Below are 26,237 nucleotides of genomic sequence, written 5' to 3' on the forward strand. Positions count from 1 at the left end.
TTATAAGAGGTCATCATACTTAAATGAACATCTTGCACGCTTCAAAACTGAAAACGTCCTCTTTACTGAAATATAACAGTTTTTGGCACCAAACCAAGAAAACGGTCGGTTCAGGAATGTGCCGAAATGTGATGTCAGATTAGAATTTAAACACCTCCAAACCGAAAATTCAACGACCACTTTTGTAGCCCTGCCCACAGCTTTGCTTGACACACATGTGGGCCAGGGGCAAAGCAAACCATGCAGTGTCTCAACAATCAGTAAACCTGTCTTTAAAGATTGCCAAATGTAACCAAAATGACTTTTAAATACATTTTTCCTGAGAGACTTTTACTTTGACACAGTGATCTGTTATGAGTACCCATGGAAACGGAGTGTTCGGTTGTGGAAGAACACAGTCGCTGTATAACCTAACATTAGGAATGCGTGATAGTTTGTTTTTAAACAAATTCCAGCTCGCATGGGGAGTGTTTGTTTAAAAGCACCATTAATATTGGATCTGACAGGAATGGCAAAGCAGTACACAGTGAGTAAAACATTTTTTGAAGTTACTACGTTTCATTATTGCTTTGTTAGAGATCGCTTGATATGTCCTGCTTGTAACATCTGTGTCTAAACAGGAATGTTTGACTGTTTTAATTTACTAAAAACATTAAACGGTTAATAAAGGTTCAACATTTAACAATTCAACTGTAATATAACGATAGAAATATACAAAGTTAGTGATACGGAAGGACTTACCAGGCGCAATTTAGATTCTGATGTCCGTTTACTGTGTTGTATACGATAATTTAGGCAAGTTGCGTTTGAAAGGTCCAACACTCAACAAAGCTTTTTTTATCATATAACTGTGTTATGTAACGTTATGTGTATGTAAGAGCAACCTCACAAGCACAATAGAAATATACAAAGTTATTGATAAGGACTTATCAGCCAGGGTTTAGATTCTGATGCGTGCTTACTGTGTTGTATACGATAATTTAGTCATGTTGAGTTTAAAGTTTTGTTTCTACTTTACTATACGCATTGTCATTTATGTGTATCATCTTTAGCACCCAGAATCTTTTGTGGCTCAAACATATACGTGTTCGGCTGCTATTTTTACGCACTACTGTTTTTAAAACATTTCAACACATATAGGGGTGTCACGATTCTTCAAATCCTCCATTTGATTACATTTTCGATCCTAAGGTCACGATTCGATTCGATTCTCGAAATGCTATGCCATTATTTATTATTATTATTATAGTTTCACATTAACATGCACATTGCGTGCTTTTCCTCGCATGGGGGTTTGTGGGCTTTACTACGCGAGAGAGCTTGTAGAGAAAAGATTCCTTCTTGCACGCACATGGACTTAATGCGCGCGTCTGGTTGAAGTCTAAACATAAACCTAAGTAGTAATATTTACGTATTTGTAAATTTTTTTGCATCATGCGAGCTGAGGCAAACTATCCCTTTTGTTTAAAATATAACCTGCTGGATCTTGGCGCCTCTCTCACTCTGGCGCACGTGCAGAGAGCTGCGCTCTGTCCGAAGCAGATCACTAGGTTGTAATCCTGTTATTATGATATGCATTTCAAGGAGTTGTAGCAATACATCCCTCGTGTTTAAAATATAAATGGCGTTCCGCTGGACCAATGTTTTTAAAGGCATCTCTGAGTTTTTTTTCCGCTTGGCAAGCCGACCAGACGTGACATGGGGGCGTGGCAGCATCGACGATCCCATTTTTTAATTCGAAGTTCAAGGTTGTGACTTAATTTCAATCGATTTTAAAATTAAAATCGTGACACCCTTACCCACATATAATGACAAGGAATGAAGCTATCCAATCATAGCAGTGAGCGTTTACATCCCGGTCTTCAATGCTGCCTGCCCATTCAAACGAACCATTTTTCCAGACAGCATCAGAACCATGTTACAAAATAGCCAATGACTTATTGCTTTTGATGTATTTTGAATGTAAAAATCACCTGAACATCATAAGTAGACCTCAGACAACAGTATAAAAAAATAAAATCGACAGATTCATTTGCCCTTTAAAAGCTATGCAGTGTATGGTAAATAATCGAATATACAGTATTCTAAAAAACCATGTAAGTAAAACAATACAAAAACTGTTTAAAGAAATTTAAAGGAGTCCCCCTCCCTTGCCTCACAGTGGTTTGGTCCACTGCCTGCTTTCTCCCTTATCCTTACCTACACGCATACAAATCCAAGAGATCTACACTCTTGTTGAGCATCAGAAAGCCTTATAAACTAATGCAGATGATTTAAACATGAATATAAAAGGCGTGGGACATGTGTAGAATTATGTATGCCACATACCCAGATTGCATGCGGGTCTAGTCATAATGTTAAAATAAAAATAACAGTGAACAGGATTGACTGTGATTCTGTTTTCAGACAGAACTTGCTCATCATTCTGTTCTGGTGATTTAAGAAAGAGCTCCTGACTGACAGTGCAATATCCTCACTGTCTTCCCCAGAGCTCTGCCTGTATCCACACTGCTCCGGGGGAGACGCGTCGTATGGCTTTGCTACATTCATCTGCTGGGCAGCTTGCTTTTTCTGCCACCCCAAGCTTAATTGACTGTTGGGTAATTGCTGTGTGAGCATGTCTGACTGATGGACTGTTGTCCCCTGTCTCTGTTCCACTTCACTTAAGAGTAATTATACTTGCGGATTACTCACTTCAACCACATGGGCCAGCCACTTTTGACTATTTCCCATACTCATTTACCACCAATTTTGCCCTGGCTGGTTTTTAGCCTCACTGCTTTGGTTTTTCTGCCAAAGTCCTCTCAAATCCTCTTCACAGGAGTTCACTCACAGAGTGTTTTATATGAAATTCGGGAAGAAGGTTGGCTCATTTCTTTTCTTAAAGAAATAGTTCACACAAAATTGAAAGTTCTTTCATTATTTACACTGCCTCATACATTAAAAAAGACTTGAGGAACACTTGACCAAGCCTTAATGAAAGCACTTAACTCTTTCCCTGCCATTGACAAGTTAATTAAGAAAAAACGCTTCCCGGCCAATAACGAGTATTTCCGGCTTTCCGCAATACCACCAGGTAGTTCTCTTCCTCAACTTATAAAACCCGGAAGTATCGCCCTAGGGCAAACAGCTGTATGTCCATGTTTGTTTTGAGGATCGCTCTGCATTTGCTCTCTATCAAAAGTGAATCACAAAAATGTAATTATCTCAGCCTTTTGCTTAAAATTTTGTGTTTTTGAAGAAACCTACACATATTTCAGAGGTGATAAAAAGAGCACTTTTTTTAAAGCAGTGGGTGTGTTCTTTTATTTGATATATTGTATGTTTATATATTTTAAGAAGAACATTTTCTGGAACGCATTAAACTTGTGAAAATCATGAAAAATGCTGGCGCTGGCTGGCAACTTAAAAAAAAACGCTGGCGTGGAAAGAGTTAAATGTCCATAAATCCATATCTTCTGATAGCTTTGTGTGATGAACAGACTTAAATTTAAGTATACAAAAAAGCACTCAAACCACATTGGCACATACAGTGTCAGAAACAAATTAGGGGAAAATGGTCCCAAGCTGTCACTAAGGCAGTACCCATAAAGGACAAGTTCAGTATTTTACACTTAAAGCCCTGTTTTCAGATTGTTAATGATGAAATAGAACGGTTTTGACTGAAATTTGGACATATGCTGCTGTCCCGAGAATTTTCAGGTGTTTGTTGTATCAGCCCCCACCTCTACAATGGCTGCATAGGTGCACAGGAACAATCCTTCCTAAAATGCATTAAGCTTTCGTTTACAAAGACGCGAAACTAACCGAGTGGTCAGGGGTGTTCACTGATATGCTCACACAAAAATCGCTGCAAAAGATGCTTTCCAACAGGTGTTTTAGCATTCGTTGTAAACTTGTGGACCTTAGTGTTGGGCGATATGCCCTATTTTCAGATCGTCCTATCGTCAGCCTGTGAGATCAGCGATACACGATATTATCGGGGGGCGGGGCAGTAGTTTACTCATTTTTTTATTTGTTAATTTTTTACTCATTATAACAAGTCACTTGATGGGTGGACAAAAAAAAACAAGAGCGACACCGTCATGACCGCAACCTTCTTAAACATGATGCCATTAATGCGAGCGCGTCATTAAAACCCTATCATGATTACTTAAAAACTGTAAAAACATGCATCTGCGCACGCACACACACGTGCGCGCACATACAAACAATTCAATGCATTGGTTTAGTGCTGTTGCAGAAGGCTACACGTGTCAAGCAGTGGTGCTCTCAGATGAGACTTTTTAAACGCATCTGTCCAGCAGAACGCGATCATATTTTAAACACAATCATATATTAAACACGAGGGACGTGTTGCTACAACTCCTTGAAATGCATATTATAAACAGGATTAATACCTAGTGATCTGACTTCGGACAGAGCGCAGCTCTCTGCACGTACGCGAGAGTGAGAGAGAGGCGCTAATATGCAGCGGGTCATATTTTAAACAAAAAGTAAAGTTTGCATCAGCTCGCATGAAACGCATTAAACTGAACAAATAAGGATTACTACTTTAGTTTATGTTTAGACTTCGGACAGGCGCGAGAGCGCGTGCACGTGAGACAGAGAGAAGCGCAGCTGCTCATGACGCGGCGCGCTGGATTTAGTGGTAGAAGGAGACCAAGACGCACGCATTAAGTGCAGGTACGTGCAAAAAGGAATTCTCTCTTTACAAGCTCTCCGCGTAAAGTGAAGCCCACAAACCCTCATGCGAGGAAAAGCATGCATTGTGGATGTTAATGTGAAACTATGATGATAATAATAATAATAATAATAATAACCATTCGCCAACTATCGTCATGACTATCGCCATGAAAGCCTGCCATTGGCGATATGTCTGAAGATCGTCGATACACGATACTATCGTCTATCGGCACAACCCTAGTGGACCTATTATTCCAAACGCCTCACACCTGTACATTCTTCCGTTGAGAGCTTGAATAATAGACACTCCAGCCCAGTTGGTGGCGATAATCCACCTTTGCCAATTGCAAGAACACAAACAAGGTTCCCGGCGCGGAGTAATACCGTACCTCACAGCACATCTAATACAAGTCAATGGAGTTGGACAAAACTACGATAAAACCTGTTGGAATGCGTCTTTTGCAGCGATTTTCTGTGTGAGCACAAGTGCACCTATATACCCATTGTAGAGGTGGGAGGTGATAGAACAAACACCCGAAAATTCTTGGGACAGCATCATATGTCCAAATTTCAGTCAAAACCGTTCTATTTCATCATAAACAATCTGAAAACAGGGCTTTAAGTGTAAAATACCGAACTTGTCCTTTAAAAAAGGTCCTATAATATCTACCATTTAAATACAGATATGTATACATTTGGTAAAAAAATTAGATACTGATATGACATCGCTAGATATAAAGGTGTACTTCTAAAAAGGGTACTGCTCCAGTGAGAGCTAGGGACCATTTGTTGAGCATTTTTTCTGACGGTATGGAAAAAAGGTGATTTAGGAAACATGTATGCTTTTGGGTACATTTCACATAAGGAAGTTAACATTGTCAAAAATGAAAGAATACCTCTTCTTACATGAAAGACTGAGTTTAAATGAATCTAAACCAGGGAGAAGATGGCACCGTCACCTTGTAGAGGGCTCAAGGTCTTAATGTTTACATTGGCAATCAAGATTAGTCTATGTTGTACTGCTTCAAGCCTAATCTGAAGGTTAAATATATTGGAAAAAGAAATTGATAAACATTGGCCGAGAAGGGCAGGACTGCATTTTAATTGGTAAAAAGAACGTTGGCTTTTCTTTGAGGTTTTTTGAAGAGCTAAACTAAATACAACCAATGAAAACACCCCTACCTCAAAAATATTCCCATTATTTCTATCTGTGTCTTAAATACGATTCGGACGGGACTAGTTTTACATAGGGAGGTGGGGTAAAGCAATTTTTATCAGAGCTTCTCAGTGATTTTAGTCCCGTCCGAATGCTCCATGTTAGTAATCATTACAGACAATGTCAGTAAAGATAACGGCGACTTTTACCTTCTGTAAAAAGGTCCTGAGAAATTACCTCAAGTAATACTAATCCAGTGCGAATAGACCAGCTGTAAATATACACGTAAATACCGTCATTTCCTTTTAATTTGCGGGTTTCTTTTAAATATAAAAGCACTTAAAGAAGCCTTAACTTGCCTTCTAGGCGGAAAAACAAGTCAATGGCAAGTCAGTTCCTGAATAACACGACACAAACTTAAAAAAAAAAATTACTTCTCAGAGGCGCGGAACTGTTTATGAAACTGACGTTCTCCCCAAACGGAAATTAAACACAGTGTTTCGCGTTTTCCTCGTCTGTGTCATGTTGTTTGCACATGTGATATCAGGAAGAAAGGTAATGTGCACATGAAGACGAGAGGTGACGCGCTGCGCAAACGAGTTACCCCTTCCACTTCTGAATGTTTTACTGAGATTTCTGATCCCGTCCGAATCGACCATTAATATTACAGACGTCCTGTGGTAAAATTACATTATGCCATCTACCCCTGTAAAACGATTCGGACGGTATTTTTATCAGAGCTTGTCAGTGATTTTAGTCCCGTCCGAATGCTCCATGTCAGTAATCATTACGGACAATGTCAGTAAAGATTACGACAACTTTTACCTTCAGTAAAAAGGTCCAGAGAAATTACCTCAAGTAATACTAATCCAGTGCGAATAGACCAGCTGTAAATGAAGAGTTTGGTTCCAAAACGCAAGTTACTGTCAAAATCAATATTATATCAGGTCAGTATTTAAAAGTAAATTCTTAATTTTACGCAAAATGCAATATCCGCCGTGTTATTCTGTTATCTTTTCTCCCTTTTTTTCCCAAAACGCAATAAACGCCACTCCTCCTTTTCTGCAGAATGCAATAAATCCGCTTAATAATTCACGGCGCATCATTCCACGCATTGGCGGCGCGTTGAATACACTCAGAATCCTAGTTTTCCTCATCTTGTACTTTCATGTTTTCTGTAAGCCATCAAAATCGAATAATTTACGCGAGAGCTACTCGGGAGACAGGTTCTCCTGACAGTATCAAGCTTCTCACATTGACTCCAGGGGATCTTAAGAAAAACTTTTCATTATTTTACGCAAAGCCAATGAAAATCGAGCAGGACCAAAACATTTTACAGCTGATCGCTTTGAAAAATGTTAAGCGACGATGTCCCAAGTATAACCGCAGCAATGACAGTGTTCTTAATATGACAAAGTAAGTGTTTTGATTAATGCCATTAATGTCTATTTTTTTAATCATTGTAAGACTAGTCAACTAAATGAATATAACATGGCAAATATGAATGCACATTTATATATTGATTCAATAGATTTATAGCAGTTTTTATAATAAATCTTTGAAAATCAAATTATGGATTTAATTTTTTTATGTTTTATAACCTAAAGATGCTATGTGAAAGTTCGTAACAGAAAATAGGGGTTTTCATCTTGTCACTTTCTTGGTATAGACCATTTCATCGGATGCACGTGCGTTGACGCGATACGCGTCTGGTCCGAACTTTACTTCCGGTTTCAGTTTTTTAATGGTCTGACTATTTGCTAAACTGAACTTTTAAGCAAATACCTCGTCGAAAATAACAAATGTTTTGTTTTCCTAGGTAATCTACGTGTTGTTGCTTTTTGCTTGTTATATAAATAAACTATGTTTAAAGTACTTTGTTGTATTTATTCTTAGCGGAGTTTACCGGAAGTTACGTGTTGACCACGGACGCCGCTTGTTTATGTTGTTACTGCTGAAACCGTATATAGAAAACACGTTTTTACCTGATTTTTTAAAATGGATTTATTGCGTTTTGGAACCAAACTCTTCAAATATAGATGTATATTTAGTCATTTCCTGTAATTTTGACCAGTTTTTTCAAATATAGAGACACTTAAAGAAGCATTTCCATTCTAGGTGATTGAACAAGTCAGTGGCAAGTCGGTTCCTGCATACCACGACACAGACTTTAAAAAATGTCAAAATCACTTTTCAGAGGCACCTAACTTTTCTGAAACTGACGTTCTACCCAAACCAAATTTAAATATGGTGTTTCCTCTCCGATTTCGAGACTTTCTCGTCTGTGCCATGTTGCGTGTGATATCAGAAAGCAAGGTAATGTGCACATGACGACGAAGGAATTGACGCAATGCGTAATCGAGTTACCCTTCCCACTTCTGAATGTTTTACTGAGATTTTTAATCCCGTGCGAATTGACCATCAATATTACAGAAGTCCTGTGGTAAAACTACATTACTCCATCTACCCCCGTAAAACTAATCCCATCCAAATAGGGCTTTAATCTGTTGCAATGACAAAATTATTTGTCTCCATTCAGAGAGAACTGGGAAAACATGCATTATATGTTATTTTACTCTAATGTTCATTTTAATTTATTCCCAGCAAGCAAATTTGTGTTTAAAAGACGTCAATGTGTCAAAATGTATTGGATGTCTAACCATAGCCCAAAAAAAATTATCAATGGCAACACTTACAGGAACTGCTGCTATTGGATGGCACAACCAGGTGATCAGGACGGGCATTCTTCACAATGTCCTGCCAGTGGATGGTGTCAGCATGACACAGGAACTTGTTCTGGTCCACGTACACCCCTCCATTCAGACTTTCTATCAGAACACAAAGAAAAAAAACATGAGGCATATATATCACAGCATGTCATTTGTGTGAAGGTGACTCTTATTAATGGTTGAGGTTGTCTGAAAACCAAAGACAACATACAACATTTTGATTTCTGCACACGGTGGCTCATTTCGGTGGCCCTCTTGTCTGTTGGACAAGACTTCATTCTTAAACGGGTTAGTCAGCAAGACTCCCACCAAGCCCCCTAATTCCCTGAAATCCAAAGTCGGACATGACTGATGCTTCACAAAGAGGCCAGACAAATCCAACTCGTATTGCTTTTATTAATAAACATAATCTATCTTTGTTTTGATTTTCTCTTCATTTTATTTTAATTTTTTTCTCTCCAGCCCACAGAGAGACGGCTACTCTCAGCAGACGTGAATAGAGGAAAGGAAATAATTACATTCCCTGACAACAACTGATTCATCTCAGATTTGGAGCTTCGGCATTCTGGACAGCAGCACTAACAGGTTTGTAATTTCACATTTTATCTGCAGGGAGATGCTTCTCAATGCTTTGCCCTAATATGCATTATAGTGTCTAACATGGATCACCGGATTTGGAACGAAATCAATCTGGTTTTCCCCTCCCCAAGCTTTCACCAAATTTCCCTGTGTGGGAACATTACGATCTTAATATTTCTCTTGAGTAATCCTCACATGCGTGGACAAAACAGTGGAGAGCTTATAGCAGATTTGCATTATTTACAGAACTGGATTTCTCTTTAGCGGCTGCATGCGATTATTCGCGTGGCGCTACAACAGATGAGACATATTCATAGCCACGGGCCATCTGAAACTGATAATAGCCTAACAAAAGCTTGATTAAACTGTACTCCACGGATGATTGGAGATGTTGTTATTGTGTGTTTCGTTTCTCTCTACAGGGCATTGCGAAACCTGTCGCTCAATGGATAAATTAATTTAAGCGTTGTTTCCGTCTGGCATGCTGGGAGGGATGAACGCAAATGTCTTGCGCTGTCCTACAGGCAGGAATGAGAAAAAACAAATAAACACAATGGCACGTAAACACAGCATGGGGTGTTCAGACAGTATAAGCCATTGAAGGAAGGCAGGAAACTCCCTCTTTCCTTTCTCCAGCATCACTAAACCTTAGTGTGCACATCAGATAAAACACCAGAGGGAAGCAGGTACAAAAAAGACACATCATTATGATTAAGATTAGCACTCATCATCAAACACAGATTATACAATAAGAAGTCCTGTGGTAAAGTTGCATTACTCCATCTACCCCTGTAAAACTAATCCCGGTCAAATAGGGCTTTAGACAAATAAATAGATTTGCATTAGAACATTTTTTTCATAGACTAATGGGCCATACACACCAAACACAAAGCATGTTTCGCATCAGGTTCCTCGCTGATCCGCTGCGGAGTGGCGGCGGAGTCAATCGGTTTCCATTCAAGTCAATGTGTGACTGCGTTCCGAATCCGTCAGAACTCTGGCCATCCGCAGCCCTCCGGAACAAATACGCAGAGCTTCTATTTTTGCCGGATGCCGGACAGCTCCGCAGGGCGGAGCCAGGACTATATCGCGTGATCATACCTGAATTCGCAAGATCTCGTGTCATGATCTGGGCTGGTCCAGCAAAACATCATAATTTAACGTCATAATTGGCGGAGACAGAACTAGATATCGCGCAATCATCACCTGAATTTGCGAGACCTCATGGGTCCTCGTCACTTCAGCATGCAGCCGCTCTGCAACAAATACGGAACTGGTGGGTATAGGCGATCTGCAGCCGTTCCGCAGTTGGTGAAAATCCAGCGTTACTCATTGGATTTAAAAGCGAGGTGCATGATCTCTGAAAGCCAATTTTGACATTTGAAATCACCTAAACAAACACACCCCACCCCAATAAAATCTGGACCTTCTTTAATAGACCCACCTTACACATACGCAACCCAGGCAATGATGTCATTTAGTAGACACGCCCCTTAGTGCTGATTTGCTACAAGTGTGTTTTAGTACTCGGGCCAACTCCCTTTTCCAAAGTGTTTTACACAAATCATGCACCCCGCATTTAACGTTGGGTCAGGCAAATGTTTTAAACTTGTTTGAGGCGAATATAGCACATTCGCGGCAATCACGCCACCTTATTCATGTCAATCACATTGCCCCGCGTGAATTTACGTGTGTTCGCGTCTTTGCATTGACTTTGTATGTAATTTACTCATGCAAAACGTTGAATTTGTGTTTGGTGTGTATGCCCCATTAGATTTAATGTGTATATGCAATATTCAGATGTACATTTTTAACATTTTATTCATTTTTGTATTAAGTACATATTTCAATATTTCAATACGGTTTTTTTTAGATTGTTGCGGGCAAAAATCCTTGATCTTCAGGCACTTTTTTAATGCTATGGAACATGCAGGATATTTATGCAATTTTATGCAATAAAATTGTGAGAATTTGCCAAAATTGCGGAAACTTGCAAAAACTGTGTGAACTTGCAAAAACTGTTTGCAGCTTTTGCAGCTTTTCATTGATGTTCATGTCGCGTAACTACTGTATGTCACTTCCTAACATTCCCATTGGACATGGGACATGGCTGCGCATGTGTGAAGTACACTGAAAAAAAATGATTCATTGAATTTAATAATTTTTTTAAGGTAAGTGGTTGCAACTTGCAATCAATTTATTTAAGCTACATTTAAACAAAAAAGATTAGTAACGTAAAATAAAATATAAAACTTTTGTTTAAATGTAGCTTAAATAAATTGATTGCGACCACTTTCCTTAAAAAAAATTATTAAATTCAATGAATCATTTTTTTCAGTGTAAATGCAACATTTTTCAACTTTCTGCTAAGATATATATGACTTTTTGCTACAAAAATGATCGAAATCATGCAAGCCCCACATATTTTGTGAGCGGATATCTGCAATTTATGCGGAAAAAGTGCGCTGACTTAAAAAATGTGATTTAAAAAATGTGTTTAAAAAATAAATATGCAGACTTTGGCTGATTATGCATTGAATCATGCAATTGCATAATCGCGTTTTTCTAAAGGGACTGATATTTGCATTACTTTACATAATAAAAAATGAAATTAAAAAGCATAGTTTTAATTTAGAAAAATACATTAAACAATGGGCAGTACCACCCAATGTTAAAGTCCCTGTAAATTCAATCATGAAAATTATTTATAAAACACATTATAAATGTTAGAAATATATTGCTAAAACATGCCACAAAGACTTTAAACTATTGATACTGAATTGTGGAGTTAAGCCAGTTTTGAATTCAGGATTCAGGATTTTTTAACAGTGGTTCAATGACGCATTTGATACATCGCACATGGCCCCGCCCCTAACACAATCACGAGAATCCATTCAAAATAAAAATAAAAATTCTGTCATGAGAATACCTTACATTTAATATCTGACTTTACAGGGACTTTAAAGTCACATGCACAGATTGGCAGGCAAGTTACTTGTATCAAAGGACGCACAGCTGGAGGGTTAGGAGAAAAGCACACGCACACCATTAGATGCCAGAACTGGCACTCAGATCAGTAAAGTTTAGTCTCTCACCACAGTTGAGACAGCTGGCCTCACATCGGGACTCATTTGCATGACTGTCTGACTTCTTATTGAGTCCAAATAAGCTACAGGTTCAGTTTAGTCTCAGATGGAGCGATAAAGGCTTTCCAATAACATCATTTTTTACGCCATTCTGTACATTTATGTTTACATTTTTACTTATATTTTGGGGATTTTGCCTTTATTTGATAGACGGTATTTCAATTACGCTTACTGTATATATAGGCCGCTCACTAGGTTTTGAAACACAGCCTCTCATGCTTACTTAAACTTGCGGATCGATTCCTTCAATGAGAGTGTGAGGATGTTTAACGTTCCCCTATAGGGAGGTACACACTATGGTGGTTATGCCATGCCAGTTTGGTTTAGCTAAATGAAACAGCACACCAAGAGCTTTCACCAGCTCAACTCAAAATCCATACACTTAACCTACAGTAAGACTTTCTTTGGCCTCAAAAAGAAAAAACGTATATATATATATATATATATATATATATATATATATATATATATATATATATATATATTGGGCATAGATATTTTAATCTGTTTGTCAAACAGTGGCAACATCTGCGCAGCCTCACAGCAGTCATTGCCAGCAGTCTGACTTTGTGTGTGGCACAGAGGGACTCCGGCTGGCAGGGCTTATGAGGAATGATACACCAGACTGTGCCAACTTCCCCTGCCGCCACTGTACAAATAGGTGATCTTCTGCGCAATCCATCAAAGTAAGACTCTGTACCGCACAGACCGGCCTCTCCAGCCGCGTTACCAAGGAGATGCTGTCTGGGTAAAAAATCCAGCGAGTAAAGTTGAACAAACAATGAGAAGGAACACGCAGTGATTGTTCTTGCAGATGAGTAAAACAAAAACCTATAATCTAAATCATTAGGGCTTTTGTAAGAAAAACCCAACATGTAGTTTTACTTGACATTATTGCTCTTGTTTTCTATGAGGTTTTTATCTATAAAGTTATCTTTTTTTCTTTTGTGCGACCACTAAAATTAGAGGTCTACTGGATATCATTTTTATATTGATTTCTACTGTGCTAAAGTCTTAGGCCACCATGCCAGAGTTAAATTTGTTGTTTTAGCAATGTTATAGTGATCATATATAATTGTTTCTCAGTCTCTTTAATAGAATACATCCAGAAAATACAGGAAATGTACAATTTTCTGATTTTCCTTTTTGTATTTTAATATAGATAGCAAAAAATGAATACGGATGGTCATTAAAACTTTGCTAAAACAACAAGGTGGTAGTGGCCTAAAAGGCTCATTATAGTTGTGCATAGGTCCTAGAGCGTAGCATAGCATATGGCTTAGCTAAGGCGTAGAACCTATGCACGACTATAAATTACACTTAAAGGAATAGTCCATTTTCTTAAAAGAAAAATCCAGATAATTTACTCACCACCATGTCATCCAGAATGTTATGTCTTTCTTTGTTCAGTCCAGAAGAAGTTGTGTTTTTTGAGGGAAACATTGCAGGATTTTTCTCATTTTAATGGACTTTAATGGACACCAAAACTTAACACTTAACTCAACACGTAACAGTTTTTTTTCAACTGTCGCTGATAATGCACTTTTAAACTACAACTTCTCATATTCCTCCGGTCCTGAAAGCGTCAGCTTGACCCCACGCAATACATCATGACGTCAAGAGGTCACAGAGGACGAACGCGAAACTCCGCCCCAGTGTTTACAAGTGTGTTGAAAGAGGACCGTTCCGACGTTGTATGTCAACTGATACTAATTAATGTCTTTGTATCAGTTTATTGTTTACAATGGTCCGCAAATCTGCGTTTTATATATGTAACACGTGACTTACCTACGTCACTACGCATTTACTTTAGGTCGCGCTGGACCGGACCTAGACGAAAAGTTGTGGTTTAAAGGTGAATTTTTTTTCTTGTCAAAAATGACAATCGTTTCGCTTGATAAGACCCTTATGCCTCGTTTGGGATTGTTTATAGTCCTTTGAAACTCCGTTGAAAAAAACTGTTACGTGTTGAGTTAAATGTTAAGTGTTGGTGTCCATTAAAGTCCATTAAAATGAGAAAAATCCTGCAATGTTTTCCTCAAAAAACATAATTTCTTCTCGACTGAACAAAGAAAGACATAAACATTTTGGATGACATGGTGGTGAGTAAATTATCTGGATTTTTCTTTTAAGAAAATTGGCTATTCCTTTAAGACTTTTGCACAGTATCTTTTACTAGAAATTGAGAAAGAAAATGAGATACCTCCTTGCATTTTTTCGGTTATCCCACTCCTATCAGACAGAAAGATCTGCTAATACCCGATGTGTAACATAATATTAATAAGTAATCTTAAACTTGTGTGCGGTTGGAACTTTTAGGCAGATGCTAAAGCTTCATAAACCCATCACACAAAGAGCAAGCTAAAAGGCTGAGAGCCACATACTATTGCTCACTGAGGTATTTAGCCGTGATAATAAGAAGCTTCAATGATATGCTTATCATGAACACTTCAACCAAGGTCAGAGAAAAAGATCTCCTCGCATAAATCTAGAGGAGCATGGGTTGCAAACTGGAAATAAAACACAGCCAGACTCCATTTGAATTTAATTGCACTTTTATGTATTTAACTACTGACCTGAAAAGAACAACGGCTTTAATTTAACTACATAAAAGCATTTATGAGCAGTTGATGCCGCAGGCGTTCAGGAGAAGGTGCGGACACATGCAGGAGCAGTTCGGCGGGCGTTCACGCCACGCCGCCTGCAAGCAAATGCACTTTTAACGAGACACTGTTGACATTCAAGCATGAGTGGCCACGGCTTGCAAAGCATCATGGGAGACTCTTGATGGTTTATATGTGACTGTCGCTGACAGCAGAACATGTGTTCGACCGGTTACATGTGTCTGCGTCAGTCCTTGAAATTCTTCGGAAACCAAGGATCCTCTTGTAGTAGCACACAATGCATCATTTTTGCTCAAGAGAGCAGACAGGACAAAGACCCAACACGATAATGACTCTTGAAAACCAATGACAAAGGCAATAAATAATAGGCAAGAACTGCATTGAAATAAATCCTTTTCAAATCCGACCAAGGTTCATACAAATGAAAAAAATGGGGGTGAAAAATAGGATGCTCTTTCTGTCCATGGGAGGGCAGTTTTTATTGACGAATGTTGTATAGGAAATTGTCACAGTAACTGCATGATATACGAGCAACAAAGACAGAATAGGAAGTGTATTATGTGCTAAGAGAGAAAGTGTGTCAAAACACCAGCCTGATCTTAAGAGAATTTGTACACATTTTACCAGTTAGCTAATTCGTATAAACAGAATTATGTTTATCATAAAAAACAATAACGAACCCCTAACCCCAACAAACTGGGGCAAAAGCGAATCATACAAAAATGTACGAATGTGGTTGTTCGAATTTATACGAATTAGCCACCTCGTAAAATACATATGAAGAGCCATGAATAGCATTAGTAACACCTTTAGGCTAGAAGTATAGTTAATTTTACGAATACGCAAGGAACCCCATACAGTGCGGGTAATGCAAATTTCATCATCAGAATAGTATGTGCGCACTGTACGCGCACCGTCAGATTTTTGTAACCGTACATATTTTTAACTTGTACAGGAAAATGTATTACGTAAAAAATGTAGTATGGAGATGCATTGCGTTTTGTCGCAATATGCATGCTTCGAAAGTGTGTGTACGAGTCAAACAAACTATGCCTCGCAACCATAAAATGCAATATGCAATTGCGCAACACTCTACTTGTCTGCGCGGTTTGTGACTTGTGCCAGGGCTAGCATCGCTAATCATAGCTTAAATCAACTTTTACTAGCAGTGATTTTAAATGGATTTCTCCAAATAGCATGCAAAACTTTACCTGTCGAGTAGAAACTTTGCGTGGGAAGCCCAACCTGTGCTTTTAGCGCTCGTCCGCATGTGACGCCTTTCTCTTTTTGTCAAACAATTTGTAGACACTTTTTCTCTTGCGACTATCAGACATTTTGAAAAAAAACACGGTGAGAACGTGAGCTTCAATGTTGGCTAAACCCGTAGCTCACCACACATATACACCTGAAAGTGCGCATGTGCAGAAAGCAAACCTAGGGACGAGCACGTACGATGGCCTTACGTAAACATATCACCAGAATGATTGACAACTAGGATGACCAATAGTCTTAATGTTCCACCCGGAAACTAAAATCTTCCGCTATACCTTTAAATTTTAAACTACCCAGTCTCACAAGGTCTCGTGATATAGTAACGTAATTTTTTTACTATTTTTTCGTGATATTATCACAAATTTTCGCATTTTTTTGTGTGATCGTATAACGAATTTCTGTTTTCGTGTGATTATCACATATTGGTTACTCAACTGCTTTTTCCTAATTTCAAATCATTGTCGCTTCGGTTTAGGGTTACATTTGGTGCTTGCGTTAGAATGTCACTTTATGTATTGGTTAATACTATTTTTTCTGATTTATTTTGTTATATGTTGCCTGGTGTTAGGGTTAGAGTTGGGTTTGGGTAGGGATGTCATTTTATGTAAATCTAACCCTAAACCGAAGCAACAAAAGTAAGAAAATAGGACAAAACAGTTGAGTAAGCAATACGTGATAATTACACGGAAACACAAATTCGTTATATGATCACGGAAAAACGCCTAATTTCGTGATAATATCACGAAAAAATAATAAAAACTATATAACGTGACTATATAACGAAATTTCGTGAGACTGGGCTGGTTTAAAAAAAAACTGACAGACATTCACAATGCACTCAAATAAAAACGCTTACTGCAAAATAATGTGAAAATGTTTTTCGCTACCCAGTTATGGTTCTGTTCGGCTATTAATGTACATTATTACTGTACTTTACTACAAGAATGCATGGTATAAACAAGCTTCTTGATGAATGGAGGACTCAGACTGTCAGGAGAAGTTACCCACAATCCTCTCTGCCCCCACACAACTGCTGTGACTTCCTCAGGGTGGTAATTGCATTTAAAGCAGGTTGATTAAATTCTGTTATCCCTCCGCAATTGTTTTCTTTGAACCTTTATGAAAAATGGCCAAGATTAAAGGCTTATGATATTATCTAGGGCAGAGAGCATCTGCTTATTTATTTAAAAAATAATAATAATAACTGAGAAATAGGAGAGGTATAAAGAGTACAGGGAATAAAGGAGAGCAGGATTCTCTCTCATTCTAATAACTGGAATGACCTTTCATGTTACAATATCTGGGTCAGGTACTGTAGGTGAGCGTGTATAGGCTGAACAAAAGCAGGGAAACAGCTGCATACAGTGACTTAAATGCACCTATAGGAAACATAACGTATAGTAATGCTCTGTTTGCAGATAAAGACTACAGCTTAAGATTATCATCTATGTTATTATTGAGTATATGTGGTTTAACCAGATATCTCCTGTGGGAGGTTTTAAACACAGTTATGTCAAGTCAGCATTGTGATGAATACTTATAATATCATAGGGCAGGTACAACTGTACTTACACCAATATCCAAGTGACAATATTAAACATGTAGCATGCATTACTTTCTATTTAACTGAGGACCTCTCCAAATGTTCAGAGTAAATGCATATGCATTTACGTAGCTGTGGCATGTGGCATGCATGTGCATGAAAAATAGTATATCTACACCGCCATGTTTATATATGGGATGTACAGTAGCTACAGCAACTGTTCATGCTATATGCGATTTTGTATGCAACCTACATCGTAGAGGTAAAATAGCACTTCCAATGTAAAAAAGCTGATAGCCGTACCTGTAACGCTTCAAATTATGAGAAGGAGCCAGAGTTTGCTCATTTTGTGATATCTGAAATAGGCTGTGGTAAATGCTTTTGTTAAAATTAAACAATGAATCATATGCTTTCTTTGGGTTTAGCATCTCTGCAAAGCGAAATGGTTCTTAAACTGCACAATGGTTTAATCAGAAAGCACAAGAGAGCTTAAACACGGGCCTGAATGAAAATAAGAGCAATAATAAAATATAGGTGGGGGGTATAGGTGGCTTTAGATTTTAAAGCAAAACTGAGTCACCTTAAGAGCTTTGTCTCTGGAAACTCCACAGAGACAATGAAAAAAATCACTCCTAAATGAGACCCATGAGGACTTGCATGCAAATGACTTCATTGTGACCTCACTTATCCCTTGTCTGGCAGCAGGGGAGCTGGGAATGCCTTTGAACTTAACCTCTGAATCTCATAATAGCCTAAAATAGACTGATTATTGGTCATTAAAAATATAAAATAATACAGTTTGAGGTTTATGCTACTGAGTGATTCTCACGAAATCCAGACCTAAAAGGTGTCCAGCATCAGATTTTTTCAAAAAGCCATTGAAGCCAATTTTTTTGCACATAAAAGATTAAGGTCTGAACTTACTATAACCATTATTTTTAGAGAATTTAAAAAATAATTCCTATAGAATTATTTACATTTTTTTAAAAAAAATCATTACCGCAACATGATATTACATTGAATATATGGGTTTACAAAATCATGTTTCGGTAATGAGAACTAAAAAGTTGTCTAGGTACTATGACAAACAAAATTTTAACTTTTATCTAGAGAGAAAAAATAAGAACTGCTTACCTGGTAACCATCTTGAATGTCACAGTCAATTATGTCACTTCCAATAATAGTTTTTTTTTTTCCGAAAATGCTAGTTTCTTGAGGGCTTAAACAATGATTGAAAATTGTTGTGGAGGATGAGAAAATTTTTCTTGGACACATTTATATTCCTTATTATTGTCTCTACATTTACAAATGATGACCAAATACCACATGTTTCTTTACTGTAAACGTTTATAGTATAACATGCACTGAAGCTTTTTATTTTTTAGATTTTTAAAAAATAAATATTTCCATGTCAAAGAACCAAAATCCAGTCATGGACACATTGCGGTAATGAAAATTTTCCCCTTACATGTGGAAAAAACAAATTGGTTTGTGTGACGTCATTTGAAATCATGTGCAAAATAGTACATGTACTTTTTTTATTAAAATGTTTTATGACACGTCATAAGTCTAATTTCGCAAGAATCACCCTACTGTGTGTCATTTCATTTGCGAGCAGCACCTATTAAAATCACAACAATATGACTTTCTCCAGATGGGTTTCCCAAACACATCTTTCAATTGTTGAGAAATTACATAAATAAACTTCTGAATATAATTTAGGTCTCTTCCAACTGGTGGTAATGAATGCGATATAAATTGCTTTCCAAACATTTTCTATTACTTCTTCTTCAAAGATACATCTAATGACCGGTTATACCAAAATTACAGTCTGCTCTGCTACCAAAAATAGATGAGACTTACATTGTGCAACACCTGATAAAGAGTTCATGCAGAGTACTACGAAGTGATGCAAGACAATTTTCCGTGTTTAAAAAGTGTTTTCAAATGTACGTTGAGCCCCTTAAATGAGAGGCCAGGTGGGGAGTAGATACAGGGGCTTGGGGTATATTTAGCACCGTGCATTCATTCGCATGGCAGAGCCCACCTGGGCAGCCCGAGTGCTTGGCATGGCTGACATACGGCAGCATGGTCTATTCCTACTACTCTCCCCAGCACATCGCCCCTGAACCTTTCCCTGTGAACCACTATGCAAAAATAAATACATTAATTATTAAACCACAGAGGAAGGCAGGGGAAGCTGCAGAAATGCTCTGTTGTGGCATTTTTGCTAAAACATCTAGACACTAGATTCACCGCTCCAGATGCACACCAGCTGTTATCTCCATTTTGCTGCCTCTCTTACTTCTTCTGGTGTTTTTATGTCACATTTCATTGTGGCTTTGGTAACAAGAATTAGGGATGATAATGATGCTCAAACTCAGTTCGTATATCTAGATTTTTATCTTTTATGAATATTTTAGTGGTGGTGTTTTAATGGTGGCACATTTTTATAATCTACAAATTCAGAGTCATGACAACACCGCCCATCTCATCCCAATTTCATCCCATCCCAAGCTGCTGCTACAGCCATATCCACATACATACACACATACACATTTTAATGGACATATAAGGAGTTTGGATCCAAAGCCTTTTAAGTGCATCTGATATGTTTTCTTGTAAATTAAATTTTTTTTATCAGACTTTTATGTTTAGTTTCAGTAATTTCACTTTAATGCCAATGAAAAGGTCATCAGTCAGTAATTGAAATGCCTTATTTTTTACAAATGTCCCTTTTGTCTTTGCATTGTAAGTGCAGTGCATGCAAAGCTTTTGTGGTAAAAACTTCCACTTTCTAAAGAAATCCACTTCTTTGGACAAAACATAGTAAATAGTTGCAAAATCACTAAAGATGGAATTAGAAACATTGTACATTTTGTAAGTCAAATTGTAAAAATGAAGAAACTGAACCACACATAGGTGGCCCATGTGACTCACAGTTCCAAGTACTCACAGGGGACACAAGTTTAAATGTGATCAATAGTCGTTTAGAGAGGTGTATGGGATCGGCAAAGGACCTCGAGCCGGGATTCGAACTCGGGTCGCGGGAAGTGCGTTTGCACCATATGTTGGAGTAGTGGTTCCCAAACTTTTTCAGCGTGCGGCCCCCCTTGTGTACCGTGCATTCCTTTGCAGCCCCCCAAAGAAAATTTGTGACAAAAAAAATGTTCTAAAACTCAACATTTTAATTAAAAAAACATTAAATTATACAAAAAAGTAGTGCTTTTGGTTAGTAGCCTTATCTTTTTAGGTTAAATTACACAGAATTCATAATAAATTAATGTATTTCATAAAATGTCATAAAACTGGGGCCCCCCTGGCACCATCTGGCGGCCCCCAGTTTGAAAACCACTGTGTTGGAGCACTGTCCACTACACCATTGGCACCGACGCATATCAGATTTGACAGACTCACTGTCCACACTGTTCAGATCCGATCTGTGCATCCTGTAGCGTTTTGCAGTGTTCCGGATTATCTGCACTGTTTTTATGGCAACATCTGATGTTGTAGAAACTATATTCCCCAAAACATGGACATTTCCAAACACCCCTATCATTTAGTCAGAAATGAACGGTTCCAAGGTTCGCGCTGGGGTTCCGTTTACGTGACGTGACCGCATGACATAACAAAAAGTTGACGTAACGTTTAGCGGATTTTGACATCAATGCGGCATTTCTGAATGGCGTGAGGCCGGGATTAAGCACATTTAAAGTGAAGGTATTTGGCAGATGCTTTGTTCCAAAGTCCACAGACTTACATTTATCAATGCTCTACCAGCTGAGCTATAGAAACACATACATTATTTGATGCATTGTGCCCTGTTTTAGTGTCTTATGTTGCTAGTGTAACACTGTTAAAGGCTACAATTTAAAAACGTAACATTGAAAAATGCCACTTTTATTATCTTTGAAAGATACTGTACTGTATGTCCTATCGTTTCTAAAAATGTGAGCCAGAAACCTACTTAGGTATTTACTCAGGACACACACATTTAGGATCAGATGACCAGTTGATTATGAAAAATGCTACTTTGCACATCCTTATCAAGAATGAGAGCTTCTGTCTCTTATAAAAGGTCAAACATTCTGTAAACATTATGAAGATGAATATCTGAGTGATATCTGAGCATTTCCCATTATTTTCCCACCATCTGGGATTTCCAATCCCATTAGTCTTCGATATTCCCCTCAATGCACTGTATGCTACCATGCAGTTATATTATCAATATTGCATGATCTGTGAAACTATTATAGATATATGATTTACATATTATTGCATAAACTTTTCTCTAATTGCATGAATTCATCTCCAAACCACCAAAGACCCATCAACCAACAACATTTCTTCTTCCTACCCTTGACATTCCAGAAATTGGGGTCTGTGATTGGCAGGAGCAAAGATAATTGGCTTTACACTCTTAAGTGTTTCAATAATGTTTCCCGCTGTGGGATTGATGAAACAATGATAAAGTTACAACAGGCAACATCAAGTTCAGAGAAGTTAGATATGCAGACCAAAATCTTCTATCACGATAGGATTTATTTTATATCATGATAACGATATGTATCATAGTAGAGTTTTTTATTAAAAAAATCTTTAATACCATAGAAGTGTTTATAATTCTCACAAAAACATTATACAAGCATAAAAAGAAGATAAAAACAAAACTCAAGCTCTCTAAAGATAAACAGTCAATAAAAAGGAATGATAATAAATAATTATTTAAGGTAGAAAAGTGATTTAGTCAAGAGCAGTGAGAGATTTTCTCTCAACGCTGTTTGATAAACATGAGAGACAGACAGGAGCAAAATTACGTAACTTTCCCTTATCAGATCTGTTACACATGCGTTTTCTCTTTTAGCTGTTCACTTTCTCTTAAGCCCTAAATTGTTGTGTTTATAAGGATACTTGCAAAGACGGGAATTTGATGCATATGTATTTAAAGGTATTGCGGAGGATTTTCTTTTTCCGGGTGGATCATCAAGACTATTGGTCTTCCTAGTTGTCAATCAGGAGTGTTGCTCAATAGCATTTTTAAAAAAAAAATGAAAAATCCTCAAGAGCTTAATGAGGAGCGGTTGCGCGACTTGCACGCTCCTCACACACAGAAAGAGTGCACACATATAGATCTGTTGTTTGTGTTTCAATGGCTTAAAATAAGTTAAATACGCGTAGAAACGTTACGTTTTTCGTGACCACGCGCATAGGAGTGTGACGTGCGTAACCTCGATAGAGACGATAGTCCAAAATCTCTACTGGTTGACAAATTTCTACCAGTTAATCATGTCTACCGGTTTATCGCCCACCTCTACTGTGTAATAAGCGGTATAATAATATATATACACACATACATGCATACATACACACTTTATTTTTCCATGTTTTATATGGACTTTCCATAGACTTTTAATCTGTAGTGACTAGGGATGCACAGAATCCAGATTTTTTAGGTTCGGCCGAATCCCGAATCCACCGTTTAAGATTCGGCCGAAACCGAATACCGAATCCTACTCGCATCCTTATTCCATTAACACAGTAAAACACATTAATGAAGTAAACAACGTCAACAGCAGTGTATTTTTCATTTTATTTAATTTTAACTGTGCATTATGCCAGGATGACAAGTTGGAAAAACTATTTTGACAATTACCATAAGCATATGCATAATGAAAGCGATGCGTTGCGACACGCTCGTTTTTCCAATAAGCAAGCAGCTCCGCGCTGAAAACTATATTTAACTTTGAGTGAGAAGCTCCGCTCGCCAATGTCAGTTTTCACACGGCCATCCAATTACAGTGGAGGAGGGGCGGGACATTACCACAGCAACCAACCGGCTCACAGCTGAAGCATCACAGCTACCAAGCGCTCGACTGAAAAGCAGCTGGCATTTGGCGTCCTCAAGGCGTTTTCAGCCGTGTTTAAAAGTTTTGGTGTGTCCAGCCCCTAAGTCTCACCGAAAGAAAAAGCTCATCTCCACGTCAGCACCCGATGTGTGTAATCAACGGCCACGTGACGTCGACCAGCGTAGCGCAAGCCAAGGGTTCGGTTCGGTGGAAAAAAAATCTAGGATTCGGCCGAAGCCAAACCCCGTCAAAAAGCCCAGTATTCGGCCGAATCCGAATCCGAATCCTGGATTCGGTGCATCCCTAGTAGTGACTGTATGTTGTCCCATTCCCAAACCAAACCCCTAAACCTAACCTTTAGGAAAATTTCAGCATTTTTACATATATTCAAATAAACATCATTTAGTTTTCCTCATGGGGACAAAAAAAATATGTGGTCCACACACACGTGCGAGCTAACACTGCCATTGTTACACACTTTGTCTGCACATGCTTTGAGAACCATCCAGAACTGCTGGCAAGAGCAACATGTCGCTGCTTAAACATCCGCCACGCATGCACACCTGCCGGAGTCGAAGCCAAAGAAACGCTCATAACCCGCTGAACAGCACAGCACCACGGTAGATCACCTGCTACGTGCATCATCTCCGACAGATCAATACGACCGAGGTCTATAGTGTGTCTGGGATACGGAGTACTTTGATGTATTCTGTTCAACACACTCCACAGTCTTATGTGGAATGGCCTGATTTTCAGCTCAAAAATATCGCCGCAGGGCTGTGGAGATGCGGAGGAAAATGTTTTGATTATTAATTGACATTAAAATTCTTTGCATGCCTCACATTAACTTTTAATGAGGTCCAAGTCTGATGTCTAAGCGGGTGGAGAGCTGAAACAGCTTGGAGTGGACAGGCGAGCAAGTTTTGCAGCTTTATGTGTGCTGCTGATAGATGGTGTGCGTGTGTGTGGGACAAAGGTGAGGTGTGTATATGCAGCTCATCCTTGGTTGGAGTTCCTGCACTACGCCAGGCCCTCCAACCCTGTGTGCTGCCAGAACTGAATTATTCAACGCCTAGAGTCGTTTTGTTTTACTGTTTCGTGCATGCATTTGCTTGTATTACATTCACAAAACACACACGCATATAATTAACACCAAAAACGTATGACTGACATGCACAGTATTGCCACTTAAGCAATATCATGATGTATGAGTCTGAATCAAAGGCTGGCTTAGGTTCATAAATGATTTTATAGAGGTTTGAATCAAACGGTAGAGGTGCTAACAACAGCCAAGAGACTTTCAGAGTCATTAGCAGAGGTTTACATGTAATGGAGACAAATGGAGAAACCTACAACATGTGTACTGCATGTCAAAGCTCTACAGTCGGTACTCCTATATTTGATCATTGTGACATTTTAAATCTGCAGTATGTAACGTTTGCTTCTCTATCATTTCAGTTTGAAACATAAAATTGCAGGCTACTTTACATACTCGCATTTATCTTGATGTTTGCATACTCGCATTTATCTTGACATTTGTTAAAAAACAATCTGACCTGGCAGCTTAATTTTAAATCATTTTATGAATCGGAGAAAGTTAAGGAGACCGTTTTAAAAACTGATATTTGTTTTATTTTAACCAGAATTACATTATATCTGCAAAAATATTACACTGCAAAAAATGATTTTTAAGAAAAAAAATCTTAGTATTTTTGTCTTGTTTTCAGTGAAAATATCTAAAAATTCTTAAATTAAGATGCTTTTTCTTGAGAAGCAAAACAACCCAAGAAAATATGTCTAGTTTTTAGACCAAAAATATCAAATTTAAGTGATTTTGTAAATAAAACAAGCAAATAAATCTGCCAATGGGGTAAGCAAATTTTTCTTGAATTAAGTGTTTAAGAAAAATTTTCAAGATTTTTTTGCTTACCCCATTGGCTGATGTTTTATGCACAAAATCACTTTTTTTTTTTTGGTCTAAAAACTAGACTTATTTTTTTGGGTCGTTTTGCTCATCAAGAAAAAACATCTAAATTTAAGAATTTTTAGATATTTTTACTGAAAATAAGACAAAAATACTAAGAAATTGTTCTCTTGAAAATCATTTTTTGCAGTGTAGAATCGCCCCAAATAATAATAATAATAATAATAACAATAATAATAATAATGAAACCCTCGTTCTAATAGCAACCAGCACCGATTTTCAACTAAACGTAGTAAATCATGGCTCAAGGCTGTGAACTACAGGCTATTAAAAATGACATGCCATAATGATATATCCTTCACCTGTTTTAATAAAAAATGTCAACACAGAAAAAAACTGAAACATCAAGCTACTTCATGGCGTTTTCATGCTTTTTATTCGTATAGTTTGCTTGCAAAAACCGCCTATGCCCAGCTGCACTACTTCCTGAACTTCAGCCAGTTCCTTGTTTCCTGTCTGCCATTATTGGACAAACTAATTAATCCAGGTGTGCCTGACCTCAGTAGTCACAACAACAATAATCAGACACACCTGGATTAATCAGTTTGTCCAATAATGGCAGACAGAAAACAAGGAGCTGGCTGAAGTTCAGGAAGTAGTGCAGCTGGGCATAAAGCCTATTGTGCTGCCATCTAATAAACCCTTTATGTCACTTTACACTATTTCTTCACT

General features: G+C 38.0%; 1 protein-coding gene across 1 annotated transcript in view; it reads right to left on the bottom strand.

Annotated features, from left to right (window-relative positions):
- erbb4b (erb-b2 receptor tyrosine kinase 4b) overlaps window positions 1-26,237 on the bottom strand; it is a 438,095-nt gene that overhangs the window by 131,225 nt on the left and 280,633 nt on the right. The window contains exon 4 of the mRNA XM_073854619.1: window positions 8,539-8,670. Within this exon, the coding sequence (XP_073710720.1) occupies window positions 8,539-8,670 (132 nt within the window). The remainder of the gene's footprint in view (window positions 1-8,538; window positions 8,671-26,237) is intronic.

This window comes from Misgurnus anguillicaudatus, chromosome 17 (assembly GCF_027580225.2).
Source record: "Misgurnus anguillicaudatus chromosome 17, ASM2758022v2, whole genome shotgun sequence".
In the NCBI taxonomy this organism is placed as follows: Eukaryota; Metazoa; Chordata; class Actinopteri; order Cypriniformes; family Cobitidae; genus Misgurnus; species Misgurnus anguillicaudatus.